Here is a 22,388-nt window from a genome sequence, read left to right as displayed (position 1 = left end):
ACTGGTTAACCATCAATTCTATACAAAATGACACATGAATGTGACTTTATTTTATGTTTAACAGCTCCATGAGGTGGCATAACTATTCCCATTTCCTCTTCCCAATGAGAGTGTCAGTGATCTTGGTTTACCTATCTTGCAGCATTGAGCTGGTCTTTGTCCTATACAGGGTCTCTTTCTTTTCCATCATAAGGTCAAGTCACAGAGGTTAGGTCAAGGCTTCATAAACAAATTTATCAATGAGTAAAAGAGCAGAGAACTGCCATCTAAAAAGAAGCAGCTCCCCAAAATAACTAACCAAACAAGACCTTCTCACATTTATAATGCCTTAAAAAGTAGTTTCCTTACCACAATCCTATCAGGCAGAAAGGCCAAGTATTACTACTCCCATTTTACAGTCGAGTAAACTGAAATTCAGAGAGGTCCAATGAGCTGAACAGTTACTCAGGTAGTAAATATCAGAGCCTAAATGAGAATTCAAATCCAGGTGCTTTACCCATACTGGCTTTCATAACAGAATCTTGTTACAACCAGGTCCCAATTAATGTGAATAATTAATCCCACAAAGTGATCACATTATATGAATTGGCACTGCATATTTTCATTACACTGGAATTAATTACCATATTTTATATAATTATAACTTTGAATAATGCAAATTCAAAAACACGTGACTGCTTCATGATAATCCCAAATCAGTTATCAGACAAAAACCTCAGAGAAATTCTCACCTGAAAGAGCTTGAGATTTGATTCTTTTGGCACTAGATTAAGACAATTATTTAACAATTTAAAAAAGATGCTTCACTCTGAATTCATTCATTCATCTTCTCTCTAATCAAGCACTAAATGCCTCTTGCCCAATCAGCACTGAATGTTTGAGTCTCTGTTACACTTCTCTTTAAGGTGATACACACCGTTCTACTTGGACTATATCATCTGGCTCTTCATTTTGCTTCTCTCTCAAGCCATCTGCTATCACTTTTATTATTATATGTAAAGCTATGCTGCTCTTAGGCACTCCCCCTCCACCAAAGAAAAGAACAGATGTTCAGATAGTTTCAACATATAATGAGGGAAAAAAGTTTCCCCTGAAATTATTATGGCCATTTGGTTTCTGGGCAAGAAGTTATTAAGTTTGATGTTTGATATTTTCTAGGGAATGTAACTGTATTTACTAAAAAATCACCATATTTAGCTTTTCAGAAAGAAAGTAGATGTTTGCTACTGTAAACCATTAGAAACCTATCAAATAAATAGTCACTGCTCTATGGAAGCATCAAGCATTTTAGCAAATCACATGATTTGTCAGTTTGATTTCCTGAAAATAAGATTGATTCTTCCTTGTGAATCTATTTTAAAAATTGGCTCCTTCCACTTAAAAACAAAAGAATGTCTTTCCTGTTCCCACAAGTGAAGTTATGACAAAGATGCTAAATATAAAGGTTGAAAGGACCCCAAACGCCATCTAGTCCAACATCTCCATTTTAAAGATGATATAAATGAGATCCAAGTTCATGAAGTGGCTTGATTGAGTCTATACAAGTATTAAGAGTCAAAGGCACAGGACAACTAGGTAGCCCAGTGGATAAGGTACCAGGCCTGGAACTGGGAAGTCCTGGGTTCAAATATGTGATCCTGGACAAGTCACTTAACCCTGATTGCCTACCCCTTGACAGAGGATAAGGTTTTGTGTTTTCTTTTTTTTTTAAAGAATCAAAGGAAGAATTTAAACCCAAGTCCTCTAATTCCAGAGCCAGAGTTCCTTCCAATGTAACAATCTGCCCCCTTTTGTGGAGTCACAGCAAAAACAATTAAATCCCAACACACACACACACACACACACACACACACACACACACACACACGTCTTCAAATAATAAACTTGCTTAAGTTTACTGAAATAAATTTGTCTGCCATCTCTTTCCAAAGAAACAACTGATGGAGTTTGGATACAAATCAAGACATGCTATTTGTCACTTTATTTTTCTTTTGTTTGTTTGAGTTCTCTTTCACAAAGTGACTAATATGGAAATATGTTTTATACTATTATTCATGCAAAAATCTATATCAGATTGCCTGCCATCTCCAGGAGGGAGTAAGTCAGAAAGAAAGGTGAAAATTTGCCTCAAACTTTTTTAAAAACCCAAAGGTTAAACATTGGTTTGTGTGTAATTGAATCTTAAAATTTATTTTTAAAAACAATAAACAAATGAATTTGATTTGGCATCAATATTTTTGTGATGGAAATCCAAACCCCAAAGTAAGGCAGTAAACTAACACTCTCTCTCTCTCTCTCTCTCTCTCTCTCTCATTTACTTACTACTTAAACTTTTAATGATGTTGCTATGATTTTTGCCTTCGTAAAAAAAATTCCCAAGTAAAAAAACCAGATGAATAATAATTGCTCAAATGGTATAAATGGTACCTTTTCAGAGATGCCACAGATTGAGATTCATATTTCAAGATTGAATTGGATTAGAGCACTGTTACAAACCCATGGGGCTATTAATCTACATATAAGTATTCTTTCAAGCTACATAATGACTTAGTTTTAAAATGAACTTTTAGGGGACAGCTGGGTAGCTCACTGGATTGAGAGCCAGGCCTAGAGATGGGAGGTCCTAGGTTCAAATCTAGCCTCAGACACTTCCCAGCTGTGTGACCCTGGGCAAGTCACTTGACCCCCATTGCCTAGCCCTTACCACTCTTCTGCCTTGGAGCCAATATACAGTTATTGACTCCAACACGGAAGGTAAGGGTTTAAAAAAAGAAAAAAAGCCCCCAAAATGTACTTTTACCTATGTTTTAATGTATTTTTATTCATTTTCTTAACTATTTTCCAATTATATTTTGATCTGGTTCAGGCCAGACTCAGTAGTGCTGCTGGTGCATGGTGGACTTGATATATGGACACTGCTGGATTAGGTGACCTCCAAAATTCTTTTTAAATCTAAGATTTTCTATTTTTCCTGTGCTCCAATTTCAGATTGATGGTTGACTGCTGGACGTTTTTCCTGGTTATCTCAGTTTTTCAGTCACCCATGTAAATAACTTCAGGGAAAATTTTCTCTCATCACTTTCCCTCATCAGAATTCAGAATCATAGATCAAGACCAAGAAGGGACCCCAGAGGCCATCTAAACCAAACTTTTTAGTTGAGAAAAATGCAGCCAAGGGAATTTCAGTAATTTGTCCAAGGTAATATTAGCAGTAAAGATAAGAAGCAGGATTTGAACCCATGTCCTTTGGCTCCAAGGCCATTGTTCTTTCAATTTCTCTTACGACACTTGTTATTACTTGTTAATTCTTCCTGACAATATCTTTGGATCCTCTTGCTATTTTTTCCAATCATCCAACAACCATTCTAGTTCAGGCCCTCTTTAGATCAGACTTCCAAACCACTGCAATAAACTTCTAATTGATCTCCCTGACTCAAATCTATGCTCTCTATTCTCTCTATGACTATGAAATTGATATTCCTAAATCACGGATATATGATCATCTCACTCCTTGACTCAAACAATTTTGGTGGTTCCCTTTAGCCACTAGGATAAATTCAAAACTCCTTTGTTTGACAACCATATACTTCTCCAGTCTAGCTCCAATTTATTTTTTGAAACTAATTTCACATCACTTTCCCTTACACACATTATGCACCAACCAGACTGGCCTTTTTGCCAGGCAGACCCCATATACAACATATCCATTGTTCATTTCCCAACTTTTGCACAGGCTAGTCCAAATGCCTAAAATGATTTCCCTCTTTTTTGGCACCTCATGAGTTTCCATCTCCCTACCAGGCTCAGCTCAAGTGCTACCTTGTAACATGTGGCCATTCCCTGCAGTTGTCAAAGCTTAGTGAACTCTATTTGGCATCTTCCCCATCCTAATTCTTTGTATGCGCTTTTTTAAAAAAACAAATTTTGTATAAACTTCTGTAAGTACATGTTGGTTCTTTCCAATAGACTGCCAGTTGCTTGAGGGCAAAGATTGTTTCGGTTTTGTTTTTCTAATCCCCAGAACCTAGCACAGTCCCTGGCAAATAGCAGGGTTCCCAGTTTTGGTGACATTTAGAATGATGCTTCCATGGGGTTGGTTTTCCTGTGTTTTCTTTCTTAGCTCTAGGTCCTGCAGACAGTTTATCAAGGCAGTTCATGTACTCTCTTTCTAGTCTTTTCTGAGAATCTCTTAAAACTTAGCCATTGCATCCTTTCTAAATTTATAAAACCTATTTTTTCATCTCTGATTTCATTTTACCATCATATACTCAGGCAGTTTGATATAGTGGACAACTATATCACAACTAGAACCAGATTCCTGGCTATGACATTAGCCACATGACCCTGGGCAAGTCATATACCCTTTGTGAGCTTTAGATTCCACATTTATAAAAGGAGGATGAATAATATTTGCTTTACCCATTCCATAGAGCTATTATTGGGAAGAACTAAGAAAATATGAGGTTTGGGATTTTTCAAAATCATACCAAGATTATCTTTGGGGAAAGGGAGAGAAAGAAAGATGGGTATAAAATATTATCATTATAGAATAAAACTTCAAATCCCCATGGTTTCATTGGTGTGATTGTGTATTGATAGAAACAGATCACAGACCATTCACGGCTTGATAGATGGTGTTCAGTAGTTGGCATGGCCAAAGAAGCACCTTACTCTGAATCCAGGCCTATGATTAACTATCTGAATGTAACTAGGCTACTCCTCTAATGAAAACATAAGGTCCATTTCCAGGTTCAAACTTAAGCTTTACCAAACTAGAAGATGCTGGAATTTTTTATCTGATGGCATAGCCAAGAAACTAGGTTTACTTCCACTATTTAACTTTAATGGAAGAATATTTCCTTCTTATTACAGTGTTCTATATTGGATATGTTGATTAAATCATCCTGTTGGAGATGTCCAAAAGGCATTTAGTGATAAAGTAGTTCAAGAGAAGGGATAGGGAAGGATACATAGATTTTGGAACCATCTTTAACACGCTCTGGCTCTATGTTCAGATGATGTGGGTTCAAATACTTTCTCCACCAATTCTTGCTTGTGTGACTCTGAGTAACCTTCAATTTCCTCATCTGTGAAATGAGGACATTGAACTAGATGGTCTTGAAGTCCCTTCCCTTCCTAGAGCTGGGATGATCTTATGATCTATGATCCCCAAAGGAGAGCATAGAAAGAGAAAGTGCAGAAAATGGGCTAAGTGATTTATAAGGTCCATTGCAGCTCTAAATCTAGGATCCCAATCTATTTAGTAAAATTGCCACTATATGTTTCATCTTCCTACACCTGTGAAGAGTGGGGAATCATCCATTTAAATTCCCTATAGAAAAACATGAACTTTTAAAGGCAAAGGTAGAAAGCTGTGCATTAGGCTCTCTCATACTTCCTCTTCCCATTTCCCACAACCTCCAGCTCATCTCTGCTTTGCTTTGCTTTCCTCCCCACCCACCCCTGTCTCTCCCTCCCCCTCTCTCTCTCCCTCCCTATGCACATGCACACACACACAAGTATATTATGTGAATGTTGCCTTAGTCTTTAAGAATCTAGGGTGAATAACATTCATATAATGCAATTTTATTAAATTTACAATGGTGCTTTGTAGAAGTCTATTGCATAAATGTAAAGAACTTTGGTTTAATCTGAGTCATCATTGACAAAAAAAAATTGTCATCCTGAGACGTGAGTTTTAGGTTTATCCCAATTACTAACTAGTGATGTGACCTTGGACAAAACCCTTTATTTCTCGAGGACTTCACTTCCATATCTGCAAAAATTAGAAAGTTGAATTAAGTGGTACTCTCCAGCTCTAACTTTCAATGAGTCTATTAAGAAAACTGTACTTTTAGATACAAGAATCTCCAGCTATTTCTAATGTAATGATGAATTGATTCATCTCTTATTCAGAAGAACACCTCGTTAGATAGGTTCTAATGGATTCCACAATCTAATCCCTCTTAATTTATAAAATGTGACAGGTTTTTTAAAAGAAGGAGTCTGAGGTTGGGCAAAGGGCCCTAGATTCATTATTAGTAAACCTGAACTCTCATCATGGTCCTGCCACTAACTAGTTGTGGAACTCTCAGTCTTTCTGAGTCTCAGTTTCCAAATCAGTAAAATGAAAGTACTGGATTAAATCAAGGTTCTTAATCTAGGCTCCATAAACTTAAAAAAATTTTTTGATAACTGTATTTTAACATAATTGGGTTTTTTACAATCCTATTTTATTTCATCTATCTAAAAATAACATCTAAAATAATTAACACAAAAACATCATATAAGAATAATAATTCTGAGAAGAGATCCATTGGTTTCACAAGATGGACAAAGGGGTCCACACACATTCACACACAAAACATACATAACACACCATTACATTATGAAACCTTGGACTAGAAGCTCTCTAGAGTCTCTTTCCCTTTTAAAATTTGATGATGCTCTCATTATCAACAAAAGGAAGAAAGGTGCAAATACAACATATTTGGAATGAGTTTGTCATCTTGAACAATATGAGCGATTGCATTTTAGAATAATATGGAATGGATATGTGATTTTTGTTAGTTAAAATCAGCCAAGAAAGAGAGAAAGAGATGCTCAAAAAAAAAATTGCCCTCGAATTATGGTAGCATTCTGGAATCAGGCAGCCATTGTTCAGTGCCATATAGAGCAACCACCAAGAGTTGTTCATCTTCTGTTCTTTGCTGCCCCCTCATGTTTCAACATGCACTTTGATCCTTTTTTTTTTTTTTTTTTGCTTCTACCCTCTGCTAAAGCAATGTCTTGCTTTCTACAAAAGTATGTTTCTGAAATGTCATGTGTAATTCTTAGAATAATAAATAATAATAGTGTCCTGTTTTAAAAAGCATGAGGGAAGCTTAATATTTTAAATACCTCTAATATTGTCCAATCCCTAACAAAATTTCCTTTCAGATCCTTCATTTACACTAAGTTGTAGCTGATTGAGTACATATAAAAGTCTTATATTTTATCTCAGGAGAGAATTTAGGGGCATGGAATGAGGGACTCGGTGCCTGAAATCATCATGGTGGGAAGTATTGTTTGGGCTTACACATATTGGATGGAAAGTTATCTTTGCCCAGGGCTACAGTTAAGTTCACAGCAATAGCAGTAGCAGGCTCCAGAGCTACATAATAAACAGGCTTCTTTCACAGGACTGAGCCTAGTCTACTTGAGACCACACCTGAGAGAGGGAGGAACCCCAGGCTACTCTTAGAGGTCCGTTTGTTTACTGCCTGTCTATTGTATATTGCCACCGTGGACATTCAGGCAGTGACTAAGCTCTCCAGTGGAGATGGTGCCATCTCTCTGGTCTCTCCTTGCCTCCAAAGAAGAAGTCATGAGTAATTAATTTCTTTTTATGAGTAATTCATTTTTAATGATGCATAGATCACCCAACAATACCACTGCTGGACCTCTTTCCCAAGGAAATCAGGGTAAAAGGAAAAGAATATATATTTGTAAAATATTTATAACAAATCTCTTTGTGGTGATAAAGAACTAGAAATTAAGTGGATGCCCCTCAATAGGGGGATGTCTAAATAAATTGTGGTATATGATTGCAATGGAATACTACTGTGGCATCAGAAACAATGAGCAAGCTAATTTAAAAAAACTTGGAAAGAACTACATAGGATAATGAACAACGAACTGAGAAGAACCAAGAGAACATCATACGCAGCTATAGATTTAATATTTGAAGAATAACATGTGAATGTCACCTCCATAGAATGAACTGAAAAAAAAACACAGAAACATGAAAGACATAATCTATCTGTACATATCTGTCTCCTGGAGAATGCCTTCTATTATGCATGGAATACAGGGAAAGGCTAAAACACTTGTAATAAATTATTAATAAATATATAATTGTAAAGAAATTATAAAGTCATGGATTTAGAGTCAGAAAAGATATTCAAAGTCATCTCTCATTTTTAAGATAAGAAAAATGAGGTCCACATATATAAAGTAAATTGTTCAAGGCCACATAAGAAGAGAGTTGGAATTTGAACTCAAGCCTCTGAATTCCAAATCCAGCATTCTTTCTACTACCCTACAAAATCTACATAATCATCCTTTAGCAAAGGGAAGGGACTTCCATATTCTGTCTTAATAATAGCACTTTGATGCCTATCACTACCACTCTTCCTTTAAAAAAAACATAAACAAAAATACAAAACCAATTTGGACTTATTTTTATTTATATTTTCTATAAACATAAATTCCTTGCAAATACAATAAAATATGAACACTCTGATTTGAGATCTATAACATATGGCAACAGAAGTCTGATAATATTCCGTGAATCTTTAATAGCAAAAGAAAATAACAAAAAAGTGGAAATCTAATAACTTAACAAAGACTTCAAAATGAAAGTACAAGAAATGGACTCTGACAAATTCATATGTTGATCAGCGATATATCTGAACAAAGGCTCTCACATACTAACTTGGCAGACAATAAAACTAAATTTTTATACATTAAACCATTACCAAAGTTAACTTTGTTTACAGTCTAAATTCTTTTTAAGCTCTATAGACTTAAAACCAGAACAACCACAAAAGCTACCTTCTACCAGTCTTCTACCAGATATCATAAATACATCAGAAAACAAGAAGAGGGACATTTGTCCTCTGTCCTACCAACTTTTTTGTCAAAACCCCTCCTCGTTTAATTGTAATGAATACACAATGACATCAAGACTAGATCTATCACTTTATAAATTGCACATATGAAGAATTTCATTGAATAAGGCTTCCCAAATACCATATTCTAAGGAAAACAACTTTAGAAGAAAATAATAAAGCAAGAAGGAGGGGGCTTTTTGCTTTTAATTTTTAAGAACTGCTGTATAATTCCATTTTTTCTTAATACCAGGTTTTAAAAGGTCAGGTTTCTTTCTAAGTGCCCTATATTACATCCAAAGAAATCAATCTTACCTGTTATAGTTGCCTTGTTGATGGATGGTTGGTTGCACATGGGTGATCTTCTGGCAGAAAGAAAACAAAATTAAGGATTAATTATGTGACAAAAGGCAATTTGTGTGTTCTTTGAGTCAGTTCAATGATAGAATTTTAGTTTTTGCATAAACACAGTGGGACTAGAATATATAAGTTCACTTAAATGATGCTTTCTCTTTTAATCAGTAAAGTCCCGGTTTGATTTCTTTAGCTCATGTTAGCCATGAGAGAATAGGAAAATATTAGGTCTTATGGTGCTAGACATATGAAGAAAATCAAAAGCTACTTTACTCGTCATCTAAAGACTTGGGCGAAGAAAAGTTGTTATCATTGGCTTCATTCTATAATAAATGTTTGTTAAACTGTATTCAATTGAGGCAGCATCTAGGGAACAAATCTAGAATTTCTATTTATATTTAAAAAAAATAAAAGGAAATGGTCCACAGTGTGTCTGTACACTACTGCTACTAACCAATTTCCTTTTTTTCACTATAAATTTTCACTCCTGCTTTTACCTTAGTGTCTATTCATTCATTCAGTCATTAAACATCTATTAATGCCCACTGTGCACAGGGCACCATGCTAAGCTGGGGGGACATATATTCCAAAGAAATTATTAACCATAATTCTATGCTTGAACCACAGTTTGACTGGAGAAGCAGTGTTTTACAATGGACTGTTATTCTTAACCTTTTTTGTATCATAGGGCCTTTTGACACTCAGATGAAGCCTACTGACTCCTCAAAACAATGTTTTTAAATTCATGAAATAAAATACATGGAATAGCAAAGGGAGCCAATTATATTTTTAAAGTACTTATCAAAATATTATTTTTAAGTTCATGGATTCCCATTTAAGAACCCTTGTCTTAGAGGCTCAAGTCCTGACTGAAACATATAGGTTTTGTGACACTGGTTAAGTTTTTCACCACTTAATGCCACAAACAACTTTCTAAAGCAATAAGTGGCAGAACCATTGGTTATCAGTAAAGAAATCAAACAGGGACTTGACTGATTAAAAGAGAAAGCATTATTTAAGTGAACTTCTATATTCTAGTCCCACTGTGTTTATGCAAAAACTAAAAATAATCTATATTGGTAAAAGGATATTTCCTCAATGGGAGTCTCCTTGTACTGATGAAATTACAGGTCTAGCTAGATTGGAATCACAATGCTTGCATGTAATGGAGACTGCTAAACACTTGCCCACTGAATTGACTTGTATCAATATTTAAATGTTGTTAAATATATTCATGCTATTTAATGTCTTTAAACTGGAAGGAAATGATATTATTATGAGGTGACTAATGTTGTAAATGGATTTTTTTTCAAAAAGTGGTCTCCTTTTTCAAACATGATTATGGAAACGTTTTTTTTCCCCCAAACCATCTGTAAAAATCTCTGGTGGTTTCTTGCTCTTGGCTTGTCTTTTGAGTCTTGCCTTAACTTTTGAAAGGTCTTTTGAAAGGGGTATAATTTATTCTAGCTGCACTATGTGTCAGGTCTTAACTGTGACTTTGTACAAGTCACTTAACTCTCTGAACTACTAATGAGGAATTATGTAATTCACACTAAAGTAACTCATTTGTAAAACAAATGGATTGAATTAGATCAGGTGGTTAAATTTTTTTTTATGCCATGGATTCCTTTGGCATTCTGATGAAGCCTATGAGCCCTTTCTTAAAGTAATGTTTGAAATTCATACATAGGTTTACAAAAGAAACCAATTCTATTGATGTTCAAAGACAAGCTTGTGGACTTCAAGTTGAGAAACCATAAATGTGAAGATCTCTGAAGTCCTTCCCTTCTAGCTTAAAATCCATGATTGCTCATCTGGACATCACCAACGACATAGAGCATAATTCCATACAAGTTGACAAATTGGTCACGAGGGAACCATTCACTTACTGAGGACACTTTCTGATCTGAGCCAGACTAATTGTCAGATGACCAGTAGTCTATTTCTAGGTTCATCACTACAACTTTTCCAGCTTGGAAAGACCATTAGAGCTTGTGCTTTGCTTGTATAGACTTGAAGAACCTGTAGTCACCTCTACCAGTCACTGTGAGCATGAGACAGGTCATCAGAGAACATCTTCTACTAACTACGACTGTTGCTAATCTCTGTGACCATCTGAACTGGTGTTAAAGACAGGAATCTGATGTCAGGACCCTGTTGCAAGGTGTCTCATGCCAGGTTAAGAGGCAAGAGGTAGAAGAAAGAAGAGGGAACTTTGTGTCCCAAGACCTTTGTGTCCTTTTACTCACAAAGTAAGGGTAACAATCCAAACACTGTGTAGCTCGACAGGGTTGGTATAAGAAAGGTATTTAGTAAAATACTAGAAAACAGAGCCACAGACCAAGGTTTCTACTCTGTACTAGATTCAGAGGAACTTTTTTGATCATTCTTGTACACCCATTTCGGTGCAATGCTATACTTTTTAGTTTTATTCAATTTAGTTTTGATGCAGATAAAATTTTGGATAGTATACTAAAACTTATTTATTTAGTTTCATGTGAAATGCATCTGCATTTAGGCCTAATGAAGGAACAGCTCATGTGTTTTTGCTACCAGTGGCAATCTATTTGTCAAAAAGGAAACAAAAAAAGCAATTTGGAAATTAGATTAATGGTAATGAAACATATTATGATCTCCCTAAAATACTTCTCCTCTGGCTTTGGAATACATTTGACTGACACAAGAGGTAATGCATCATATTTAATTTATAGAAAATCATCATCATCATCATCATAAAACAGTAATAGCTAACATTTCTAAAGATCTTTAAGGTCTATGAAGCACTTTACACATATATTACCTCATTTAATTTATATAAACTTCTGGGGTAAGTTATAATTTTTCTCATTTTAGAGAAGAAAACCTTTAGGCTTAGAGACATTAACTTGCTCAGGGTCACAAAAATATTCTGGATTTCAAGTCTTTCACGCTACCTGCTTGTTACCTAAGTTCTCCCAACCAATGGATATTCTTTCAGATAAACTCTGATTATTTAAAAGAGTGGTTTGTGAGGGGAAGCAAGGTGGCTCAGTAGATTGAGAGCCAGACCTCAGATACTTCTTAGCTATGTGACCCTGGGCAAGTCACTTAACCCCCACTGCATAGCCTTTACTGTTCTACTCTGGAACTAATACACAGTATTGATTCTAAAACAGAAAGTAAGGATTTTAAGAACAATAATAAAATAAAAGAATGCCTTCTTTAAAAAAAGGCAATATGCATATTTTGAAACCAGAATATAGTAATTTTGAATTACTAGTTAATGCTTGGGAAAATAGAATTATTGGCTACATGCTGCCTTTCTCTAAAATCAACTTCGCATGGTCTCTCTTAAAATAAAACTTGACCACAGGGAATATGAAAACTTAATCATCTGCTATTTCAACATTTCAGCATGCCACCTAAATTAAGCTTTTGAACCATATACCTCTTTCTGGAAAATGAAATGAAAATGACTCCATTTGGAAGAAAATTTTTCGAGAATGATAACAAAAATCTAACTTAGTGGGATTTCTCTCAGCCAAAGTTTGTACACAAATCCAACACCAGAAAATAGTCACACCTTCGATGAAAAGTATTTTTTTTAAGTGTCAAAAGATGTCACTACCAAGACAAGGAAAGAATGAAGAAAATGACAGAAAGAAAGCCAAGATTTCAACCTTAGCCTCATTTAATGTTATTTCTTCAGGTTTCCTGGACTTCCTTTCTACCTATGCAAAAGTCAGATAAAACAATAAGTTCCCACTCTCTATGGAATCCAGAAGTATATTTGAAACATTCCAATGACAAGGCTAATAGATAACCTCTCTAGGTCTAACAGGTGGCATGAACAGATTTGATCCTCTGCCATGTGATGTCACTTATCCATCTCGGACACTCTGTGAGGCTGTAATTTCTTATCCAGCCAGATAATAGAATTAGAACAATTTGAGTCTAGGTTTTTCTTCAGGGAGAAGTAAAAGGCTGATCCAAGTATTCACCTGGAGGTTGCCTTAAAGGCCAAGTCATTTTTATTTTTAATCCTTACTTTCTATCTTAGAATCAATACCAAGTATCATTTCCAAGGCAGAAGAGTAGTAAGGGCTAGACAACTGGGGTTAAAGTGACTTGCCCAGAGTCACCCAGCTAGGGAGTGTCTGACACCAGTTTTGAATCTAGCATCTCCTGTCTTCAGGTGGCTCTCTATCCACTGAACCACCTAGCCGCCCCAAAACCAATTTGGTTTTAAAACTAATTCAAGGAGGTTTGGGTCCACTGCATGGTAGGTCTATAGCTCAGACTCGAGCCTTTCCATTTAAGCTTTTATATTCCTGTAAGACAGATGGGGACTAAAGTACTATCCAAACTTCTGGTTTGGAGAGTACAGACATCCAAATATTCTATGAGAAAACATTTTATACTTTATAATACAACTTTATAAGCAATTATTTGCCTACCCATAAGCTTTCATGGAATTTCAGAATCTGAAGGGGCCTTAGAGACTATCTGGCTCATAGGTTCTTAACTTGGGGATCATTAACTTATTTTCCTAAAAAATATTTTGAAGACTGACTTCAATACAATTGCCTTCTTTTATAATCCTGTGCATCTTATTTTTTGAATTTAAAAACATTTTGAGAAGGATACATAATTGTCATTAGACTGCCAAAGGGGTGCATGTCACAAAAAAGGGTAATAATCTCTAATCTAATCTAGCTTTCTTATTTTAGAGATGAAGAAACTGAGATGCAGAAAAGTTAGTGGAATGATCCAAGGTTATACAGCTAGTATGTAGCAAAACTGAGACCTGAAAGTCTCCATATCTATGTCTCTCTTCCTTAAACCAAATGACTAAAGTTGACCTAAAGGTATTTGTAAGTTTCTCAATTCCTACACTCTATGATATGAGTTTCTGGGACAAAATTATACATATTTATATATATGCATATATACATATATTATTATATATCATAAAAATTATATACACATATATTTAATATCTCATTCACCTGGGAGCAGCTAGGTGGTGAAGTAGAAAGAATGGCAGGACTGGAGTAAAGAAGACTCCTCTTCCCGAATTCAAATCTAGCCTTAGACACTTACTAACTGCATGACCTTGGGCAAATCATTTAACACTGTTTGCCTCAGTTTCTTCATCTGTAAAATAAGCTGAAGAAACTGCAAATCCCTCCAGTATCTTGCCAACAAAACCCCAAATGGGTTCACAGAGTCAGACACAACTGAAAAAACTCAACAACAAAACATCAGCATTTAACAACATTGGAGAGTTATTACTTTTTATTTTTTTAAACTCTTACCTTCCCCCTTAGAGTCAACTCTATGTATTGGTTCCAAAGCAGAAGAGTGGTAAGGGCTAGGCAATGGGGGTGAGCTACCCAGGTGCCCCCCCTTATTACTTTTATAATGAGAATTCAGGCAGTGTATTTTCCATTTGCTTACAAGGATGGGGAGGGAACCCTCTGATTTCATAGATTTCAAATCTATATATGGCTTCCAAAATTATGGTATGTGTGTGGTGATTATCCTTATATAGAACATATGTGCACAAAGCACTGTTAGAGTGTCTTTCTTCCCTCTAGACAGGGTATTTGAGGAGTAAATTGTTTATCCTGATGGCTTCTACAAAGACCTCAATTCTCTACTACAGAGAGGAATGTAACCATTGTAAAATGTCATATTTTACAATGTGGGTCATCTAGTTCAGAATATTTACCTTTTGGAAGGAAAAAATAGTTAAAATATGAAACTATAATAACATTAATTATAACTATAATAACATTAATTATAAGTCTAACGAACGCTTAGTTTCCTAGTCACCTTTTTTGGATCTTTAGAGTTATATGCTTAATTAAAAAAAATCCTTCCATTTTTGATTTTCTATTTCTTTTAGTTAATCATCGTTTAAATAATAAACTTTTTTTTCAAAATGGGGCTTTTTATCATATGAATTAAAGTTGAACTCAGGTACATCAACTAATTTTTTTCTTTTGATCTCAAAAAATTGGTTCGGCTTTTTAAGAATGTTATTGTCAGTGGAAGACATCATTTCTAAAGATCTCTCTACAGTTTCTTTTCCCTACTATTTTGTGAAAGAATATAAAGCTATGCTACAACTTAAAATGTTTAAAAAAAACAACAACCCTGCATGCATGCTGCTCATCTTCCAGGATACTACAGAGGATTAAAAAAAAAAAAAAAGCAAACCTTTTGGGAGGCAGTGAGGTGGCTCAGTGGATTGAGAGCTAAGACTAGAAATAGGAGATCCTGGATTCAAATCTGGACTCAAGACATTTCTTAGCTGTGTGACCCTGGGCAAGTCATTTAACCTCCACTGCCTAGCTCTTAACACCCTTCTGCTTTGGAACCAATATTTATTTAGTACTGATTCTAAGACAGAAAATAAGGGATTAATTTTTTTTGTTATGTTATCACATATGACATTTAATCAAGTAATCACTGTCATAGAATTAAGAAAATGATTTTGAATTTTGACTCTAAGGCTCGAGGGATTGATTACTAATGGTTAATTCATAGTAAGTCAGAAATATAAAGTTACCCTGAGTGTAAATAACTGGGCAAAGGACAAGACATGCTAGTGACTGCTGACAAATGGAATCCCTGGGTTCATAGGTCATATTGTTCCACTTGTGCTGTTAGAACCATCACTGCAAAGTATTTATAGAAAATGGAATGGCTGTCATATGACTTTGTTTGAATAGTTGGCTAATACTGGAACAACACTGTGAAATCTAATCTAATCTACCCTGGGTTCAATCAAATTAAGAAAACATCAAGTCAAGAGTAGAGTAAGGATTTGGGGGGAATTACAACTTACTTGTTGGGTGCTCGGTCTTGTAAATTGGTTAATGCAGCAAAGTTATTCCGTACAGTACGCAGGCTGGCCAGGACCTGCAACAGAGAAAGACAGTTCTATATTTTTAGTACCAGGAACATAATATTATTCAGAATGTCTAATTAGGCTGAGTCAAATGTGATTTTGCCATTGATCCAGTTTCAAATTGTACCAAATTTTGAATCAAAGTCTCTTTAGCATTGAAGCTACTATTCTCTATTTGAAATTGGGAATCCACTTGCCATATATTCCATTGGGTTGCATATATCTCAGAATGTAAGGGCTTCATCTGGTTCGTTTTTGGTGTTACAACTTCTACCACATTTCTGGATTTCTCATCTACCCAAACACTACAGGGCATTGGTACATCCTAGTAACGTCAGTAAATGTTACTGTCTCTGGACATAAGAGACAGAATGGCAAAGTAGATAAAGTTAGATTCAGTAAAATGGGTTTAAATCTACCTCAGACACTCACTTAGCTATACAACCAAGGGCAAATTATTTAATCTCTCCAAAGTTTCAGTTTATCCATCTATAAAAATAAAGGAATGAGAATAAAAATTTAAACAAAGCAAAGCAAGGTGGTAGCTTCTAACTCTAAACTGATGATTCTATGGTTGATGTCCCTATCCATAATTTTTCATTTTGGAGTGGAAAGATAAGATGGAGAAAGGGATTGGAAACTACACTAGAATGAGAAATAAGAGTTGGGTAGTTATCTTTTTCTACTTTTTGGCACTGGCTTTCCTCTGGGTGAACCAATTCCATTAGAATTGGGTCCATATTAAGTGTGATACATATAAATGTGCATTCAAGAGATTTCTTAGCCTATAAGATACTGCAGCATTAATTATGGTATCATCAAACTGGAATAATGATTGGTCACTTAAATTCTTATTTTTCTTCATCACATGTTGGCCATAGTGTAGGAAACATAAATTTCCAGATATCCAAAGAATCCCAGCTTTGCTCCATTTTTTTCATATTTTCATATTTAAGAAAATGGATTAAAATCTCAGCTAAGATACTAAGTAGCTACATGATCCTGGGAAAGAATGGCAATATGATTTAGACTCCATCAAAAGGAGCATGAATTCTTCAAGACCACTAAGGAATTGTTAACTTCATGGGTATGATATTGCGAAAGAATTATTGGAATTGTCTGTTTTATGGCCATGATTAACTCAAGATTCCTCAAGAATCTGGACAAATTCAAAATCTTTATTACCAAACCTGACCTGCTTGTTCCCTGAGTTACAGTCCTTACATCACCCATGTCCTGCTAGGCATCTCTGTCTGGATGTCCCAGCTGGCCTCCCAATTTCAAAATCCAGATGACTGAACTCATCACCTTCTTCCTTAAACCTTCCTCTTTCTCTGGCTTCCTTTTTCCTGTTGATGGCAGTCACCTTGGCTCAAGTGAAATTTGAGTCATCTTATACTCTTAACTCTTTCTTATGTTCCAAATCCTATAAAATGACCTCCAGACCAGCACCTCTGCTCCACCCACATAATCCTTACCCTCAATGCTTCCAGTGTTACTATCTGGTTCAAGCTCTCTTCACTTCTTTTCTGAATCATTGTAAAAGCCTTCCAATCATTTGTGAATACTTCAGTCTTTTTCTTTCCAGTACAGTCTTTCTATAGTAGCCAAAATAACCCCCCTAAAATACAGGTCTTTCTATGCCACTCCTCTGTTCCAAAACTTTTTCAGTGGTTCCCTTCCTATCGGCTATAAAATATCAATTCCAAAGACTGACATTTAATATTCTCCACAATCTGGCTCTAAAATAATTTTCCATGGGCTCATTTCATTGTGCTCTCCTTCACACATTTTATATTCTTTATATACCCTCTCCTACCTTTATACATTTGCATAGGCTGTTTTCCAAGCCTGAAATGTATTTTCATTTATTCCTATTGAAATCTTTATGTTTCTTCCAAGGTACAGATCTGCTATTACCATTTCCATGAAGCCTTCCACTTTTCTCCAACACCCAACCACACTCTGGTCTGTTCACTCTCCTTATCCCTAATTGAAAGTGGTTATTTTCCTTCTCCGATCATCCTAAGATATTCTGTATAAATTGCTCCTTTCCTCTAATACATTCTACCTTGTATTTTTGCACATATCTCAACTACCTCTTCATTCTCTTAGAGAAGTTATAAGCTCCTTAAAATCAGGAATGGCAATTTCCCCCTCTCCCATTATATCCCAGAGATCCAGCATTTGTTGCAATTCAGTTGCTCTAGTTGCCCTTCGTGACCCCAAATGGAATTTTCTTGGCAAACATACTGAAGTGATATGTAATTTTCTTTTCCAGTTCATTTTACATATAAGGAACCTGAGGCAAATGGGGTTAAGGGGTTATACAACTGGTGTCTGAGTTGGATTTTAACTGAGGTCTTCCTGACTCCAGGCTTGACACTCTATCCACTACTTAGCTTCTCATAGGGTTTAGCATAATGTCTTCTGTATGGCAGATACTTAATAAATATTATTTATTGAATGAATGGGTACATCCTAACTCTCAGTACTTAGCTGATAAGAGATAATTTGGATAACTAGTCATCTTGTGACATGATAAAATAAAAGTCGGACCATGTCACCCCCTTGCTCATTAAACTCTAGGAACAAATAAAACATTCTTTATTTGGAGTACAGAGTCCTACATAACCTGGTCCCAGCCTATCCTTAGTCTTCTTATATATTACACTCTCAACTCCCTCCCAGCCCCACTCAAACCCACAATATACTCTCCAGTTCAGTAATCCTGATCTCCTTGTGGTTCCTTGCACAAGATAATCTATGTCCTGACTCTGGCCATTTTCTCTGGCTGTCCTCCATGCCTAGGAGGCTCTTCCTTCTCATCTCTACCTCCCGGTTTCCTTCAGGTCTCAACTAAAATCTTATTTCCTATAGGAAGCCTTTTCCTACTCCTCATCCTAAATCTCGTGCTTTCACACTGTTATTTCCAATTTATTTTGTATATAGCTTGCAAGGACATAGTTGCTTATGCGTTGTTTTCCCATTAGACTGTGAACTTTCTTTTCTACCTTTCTTTTTCCCCCAGAACTTAATACAGTACTTGGCATATAGTAGGGACTTAGTAAAGTTTACTGACTGACTGAATCGGGCCAACTTATTTCTTTGACATGAAGCCTTGATTGTTATAAAAGTAATCTCCTTAAGCTATTCTGCATATATTTTATCAAACATGCCAGTGAAGTGTTTAAAATTTAACCACTGCACCAATCTGTCCATCCCTTTTCCAGGGAAATATTATTTTCTTAATATACTTATAGTGCCAGACTAGCAAATAACTACCAAGAGGAACTTCCATGACAACTGGATGAATACTATAATAAGATTTTGTACCTGCAAAATACTTTGCAGCTATAGTTAATTATTGAGTAAGGGAGTGATATTATCAGGTCTGTGCTTTAGGAAAATCACTTCGGCATCTGAGTGGAGGATAGAATATATATAAAAGAAACTTGTTTCAGAGAGAACAGTTAGGAGGATTATTGCAACAGGCCAGATGAGAGGTAATGAAGACCTGGTCTTGAGTGGTAGATATTTATGCAGTCAGAAAGGGGCAGATGTGAGAGAAATTGTTAGGAGAGAAGTGACAAGACTTGGAAACTGATTGGATATGAGTTCTTCAGGAGTACCCAGCATTATAGGAACAGGGTAAGTGATTGCTTATATCTCTGATTCTGAAGAGAGAATTGGGGGTGGGATTCTATAATAGTTTATTTCAAATAATATTGATGCCTCTGATGTTGGGAATTGCTTGCCCTTTGCCTATGGCTAGACAAGATCTCTCCCTCCTCTTGAATGAATCCCTAGAGCATACACATAACAAACTCTCCCTTCTCTTTTCCTTCAGTGCCTATTGGCTGTTGTCCAAAAGGGATCACTCAACTTTTCCTCAATGAAAATGAAGGTTGAAAAACTAAGAGGGTCATTTCCTTTCCATCTTTCCTTTCCAAAGAATGATCATAGGTTTTCAATGTCCTGGGAAGAATGAAGCTGACAAATGCATTAGGAAAGAAATACTCAGACCTCTGCTCATAGATGGCTCACACTCCCATGGAGAATAATTAAATACTAACATCATTTAACAAATATAACTTGAAGCTCTTTTAAGTTCAGAATTTTTATTTAGTAATGATAGTAACCAAATGAAATGATTTGGGCTACATTGAACAATTAAATCATTCTAGGCTCATTTTAAATAGCTCAGTGGCACAGTATATAGAATGTTGAGTTTAGAGTTAGGAAAATTTACTTACAAGTTCATATACAGATCCTTAAGGCTGAATAAGTCACTTAATATATGTCTTTCAAATATTAACTTTCTTTATCTGTATAATGGGGATATTTATAGCACCCATAACAATGAGGATTAAATACCATATCATAGCTACAGTGATGTATAAACCTTGAAGTACTATACAAATTTTACCTATTATTATTAAAAGTAGAATTATTTCAATAAGCGATTTATAAAGGCAAATTAATAACAATGAATCAACAGAAATCTGAGTGCAAGTCGCAAAAAATATTGATGAAGAAAAAATTTGCCATTGTCATTCTTGGATAAAAACCACCTATAGAATAGTAAGTTGCATTTAAAAGTTGAGAGTGCTAGGTCTGGATCATACTATTACAATTTATTGTCTGTATGACCTTGGGAATGTCCCATAACTGATTACTTGTGTGGCCTTGGGTAAAATACATAATCTCTCTCTTCCCCATCTCTAAAGTTAGAAATATGTGGCTAGGTGACCCCTAAGATCCTTTCTACCTCTAAATCGAACACCCCAGGACCTCCTTTTAAAGAAATTGTCTATCAGCAGGGTATTTTTTTGAAGAGCTTCAACTCTCTGCCACTAGATGGCTTCCAATCACACCTCATAAACATTTTAAACCCAATGGCAATGGAATGGAGAGATGGGATGCTTTGGAAAGAGTCAATTTCCTTATGTATCTTTAAACAATGTAAAATATAGGAAAAGCTCTAATTATAAAGGAGAAACAGCTCTTTAATTAGAAATAAATTCCTTCACATAGACACACAAGAGAAAGCTACTTAGGAGGCTTAGGTAATGGGGAGGAAAGACAGCCTTGGATGAAGCACTGGAATTACTCAGAAAAGCCTGAGTTTACAGTCTTCACAAGACATTTTTTAACTAAGAGACCCTTGGTTAAGTCATTTAACCTCTAAATGCTTCAGATACCTCAACTAGAAATTGAGGGAGTTGGAATCAATAACCTATAGTATCCCTTCAAGCTCTAAGTTAATAAATCTATATTCCTACCTTAACTGAAATATGCTTATCTTGAAATATTAAAAATGTGTAAGTCATGATTTCAACAAACATCAGACCACTTAGCTCTCAGAGCAAGACAGAACCATAGCAATCTCATGGTCTCATACTTTCATTTTATAGAGGAAGAATTGGAGGACTAGAGGAGATCAATGATAAGCAGGAGAATTAAAATTTAAACCCAGATCTGACTGCAAACCCACTGTTCTTTCCATTGTACTATGGTTCCTAAGGTTGGACCAAGCTGATTTTTGCCAGAGTTCTCTTCCATAATCTACCTGAGTGAGTCTATTTAATTGGAGGCATTAGTGGAGGCAACTAATTTTTTTTAGGCTACATTACACTATTTTAATTAATGCCAAAATATTTCGGTGAACTTACAAAATTCTCAAAACTTTTATCCTGATTATGGAAAAGACGGAGTCCTTACTGTCTATATTCGGAGTCCTTATTGTCTATATTCTGTTTCCTGACTACTATCTCTGAAACAAATTGGCTTTATGCTCATTGGCAAGTTCTTTCTCTCAAAGCCCCAGGCAACTCTTTAAAACTATAATGCACAGCAGTCCTTCATTGGTAGATGGAGAGTTCCTATCCTAGGAATTATCAACACAAATGAATTTAAAGTTTTTGTCCAAAAAACAATCTATATTTTTGAGCCTTCTTTCATTAAATAATTTAAGTTCTTTTCCATTAACTCAGAAAAGCGTTTGGATATCCCTACCATCTTCTTTGATCAAAGGCTCAGTTTCATCTCATATTGCAAATTCCCAAATAGGAACTCTGAAGAAGTGATGGGGTGTTTTTTGCTTTTTTTTAAATTTTATCTATCTATTTTTTGACTTCACAGTTCTCCAAAGAGTTTTATGATTTGAAATGAAGAATAAATACAAGGTTACCAGACTGTTTTAACAGGGCTACTGAGACAAGGGGTGGCCAAGTAGAAAGAGGTTTTTCTTGCATTTTCATAAGCAGGGTGTCTCCTGGGGACTTCTCCCTGCCACCTAGCCAACTTACCATGATACTTTTGAAGGGAAAATGCCAATTTCAAAGTAAGTAACATGGCTGTCAGATTTCTCAGAATGACACTCAGATTTTCCTGCCTGGGGAATTACCTAATGAAAGGTCTCTATCAGAAGTAACAGGAAAATATTTCAAAATAGGTATTAGCTAAATATTTGATGGGATGCT

General features: G+C 35.6%; 1 protein-coding gene across 2 annotated transcripts in view; it reads right to left on the bottom strand.

Annotated features, from left to right (window-relative positions):
* The window catches only part of PDE4D (phosphodiesterase 4D), a 1,102,929-nt gene that overhangs the window by 198,259 nt on the left and 882,282 nt on the right, over nucleotides 1–22,388 (bottom strand). Inside the window, exons 4-5 of one of the 2 annotated variants that reach the window (XM_044663797.1) lie at nucleotides 15,841–15,914; nucleotides 8,967–9,016 (exon numbers count right to left, since the gene is read on the bottom strand). In XM_044663797.1, coding sequence (XP_044519732.1) covers nucleotides 8,967–9,016; nucleotides 15,841–15,914 — 124 coding nt within the window. Of the gene's footprint in view, nucleotides 1–8,872; nucleotides 9,017–15,840; nucleotides 15,915–22,388 lie in introns of those variants that run through there. The other variant, XM_044663805.1, reaches the window with a different exon arrangement.

This window comes from Gracilinanus agilis, chromosome 1, assembly GCF_016433145.1.
Source record: "Gracilinanus agilis isolate LMUSP501 chromosome 1, AgileGrace, whole genome shotgun sequence".
Taxonomy (NCBI): domain Eukaryota; kingdom Metazoa; phylum Chordata; class Mammalia; order Didelphimorphia; family Didelphidae; genus Gracilinanus; species Gracilinanus agilis.
The sequence above is the reverse complement of the archived record's forward strand: the minus strand, read 5'-3'. Positions and strand labels throughout refer to the sequence as shown.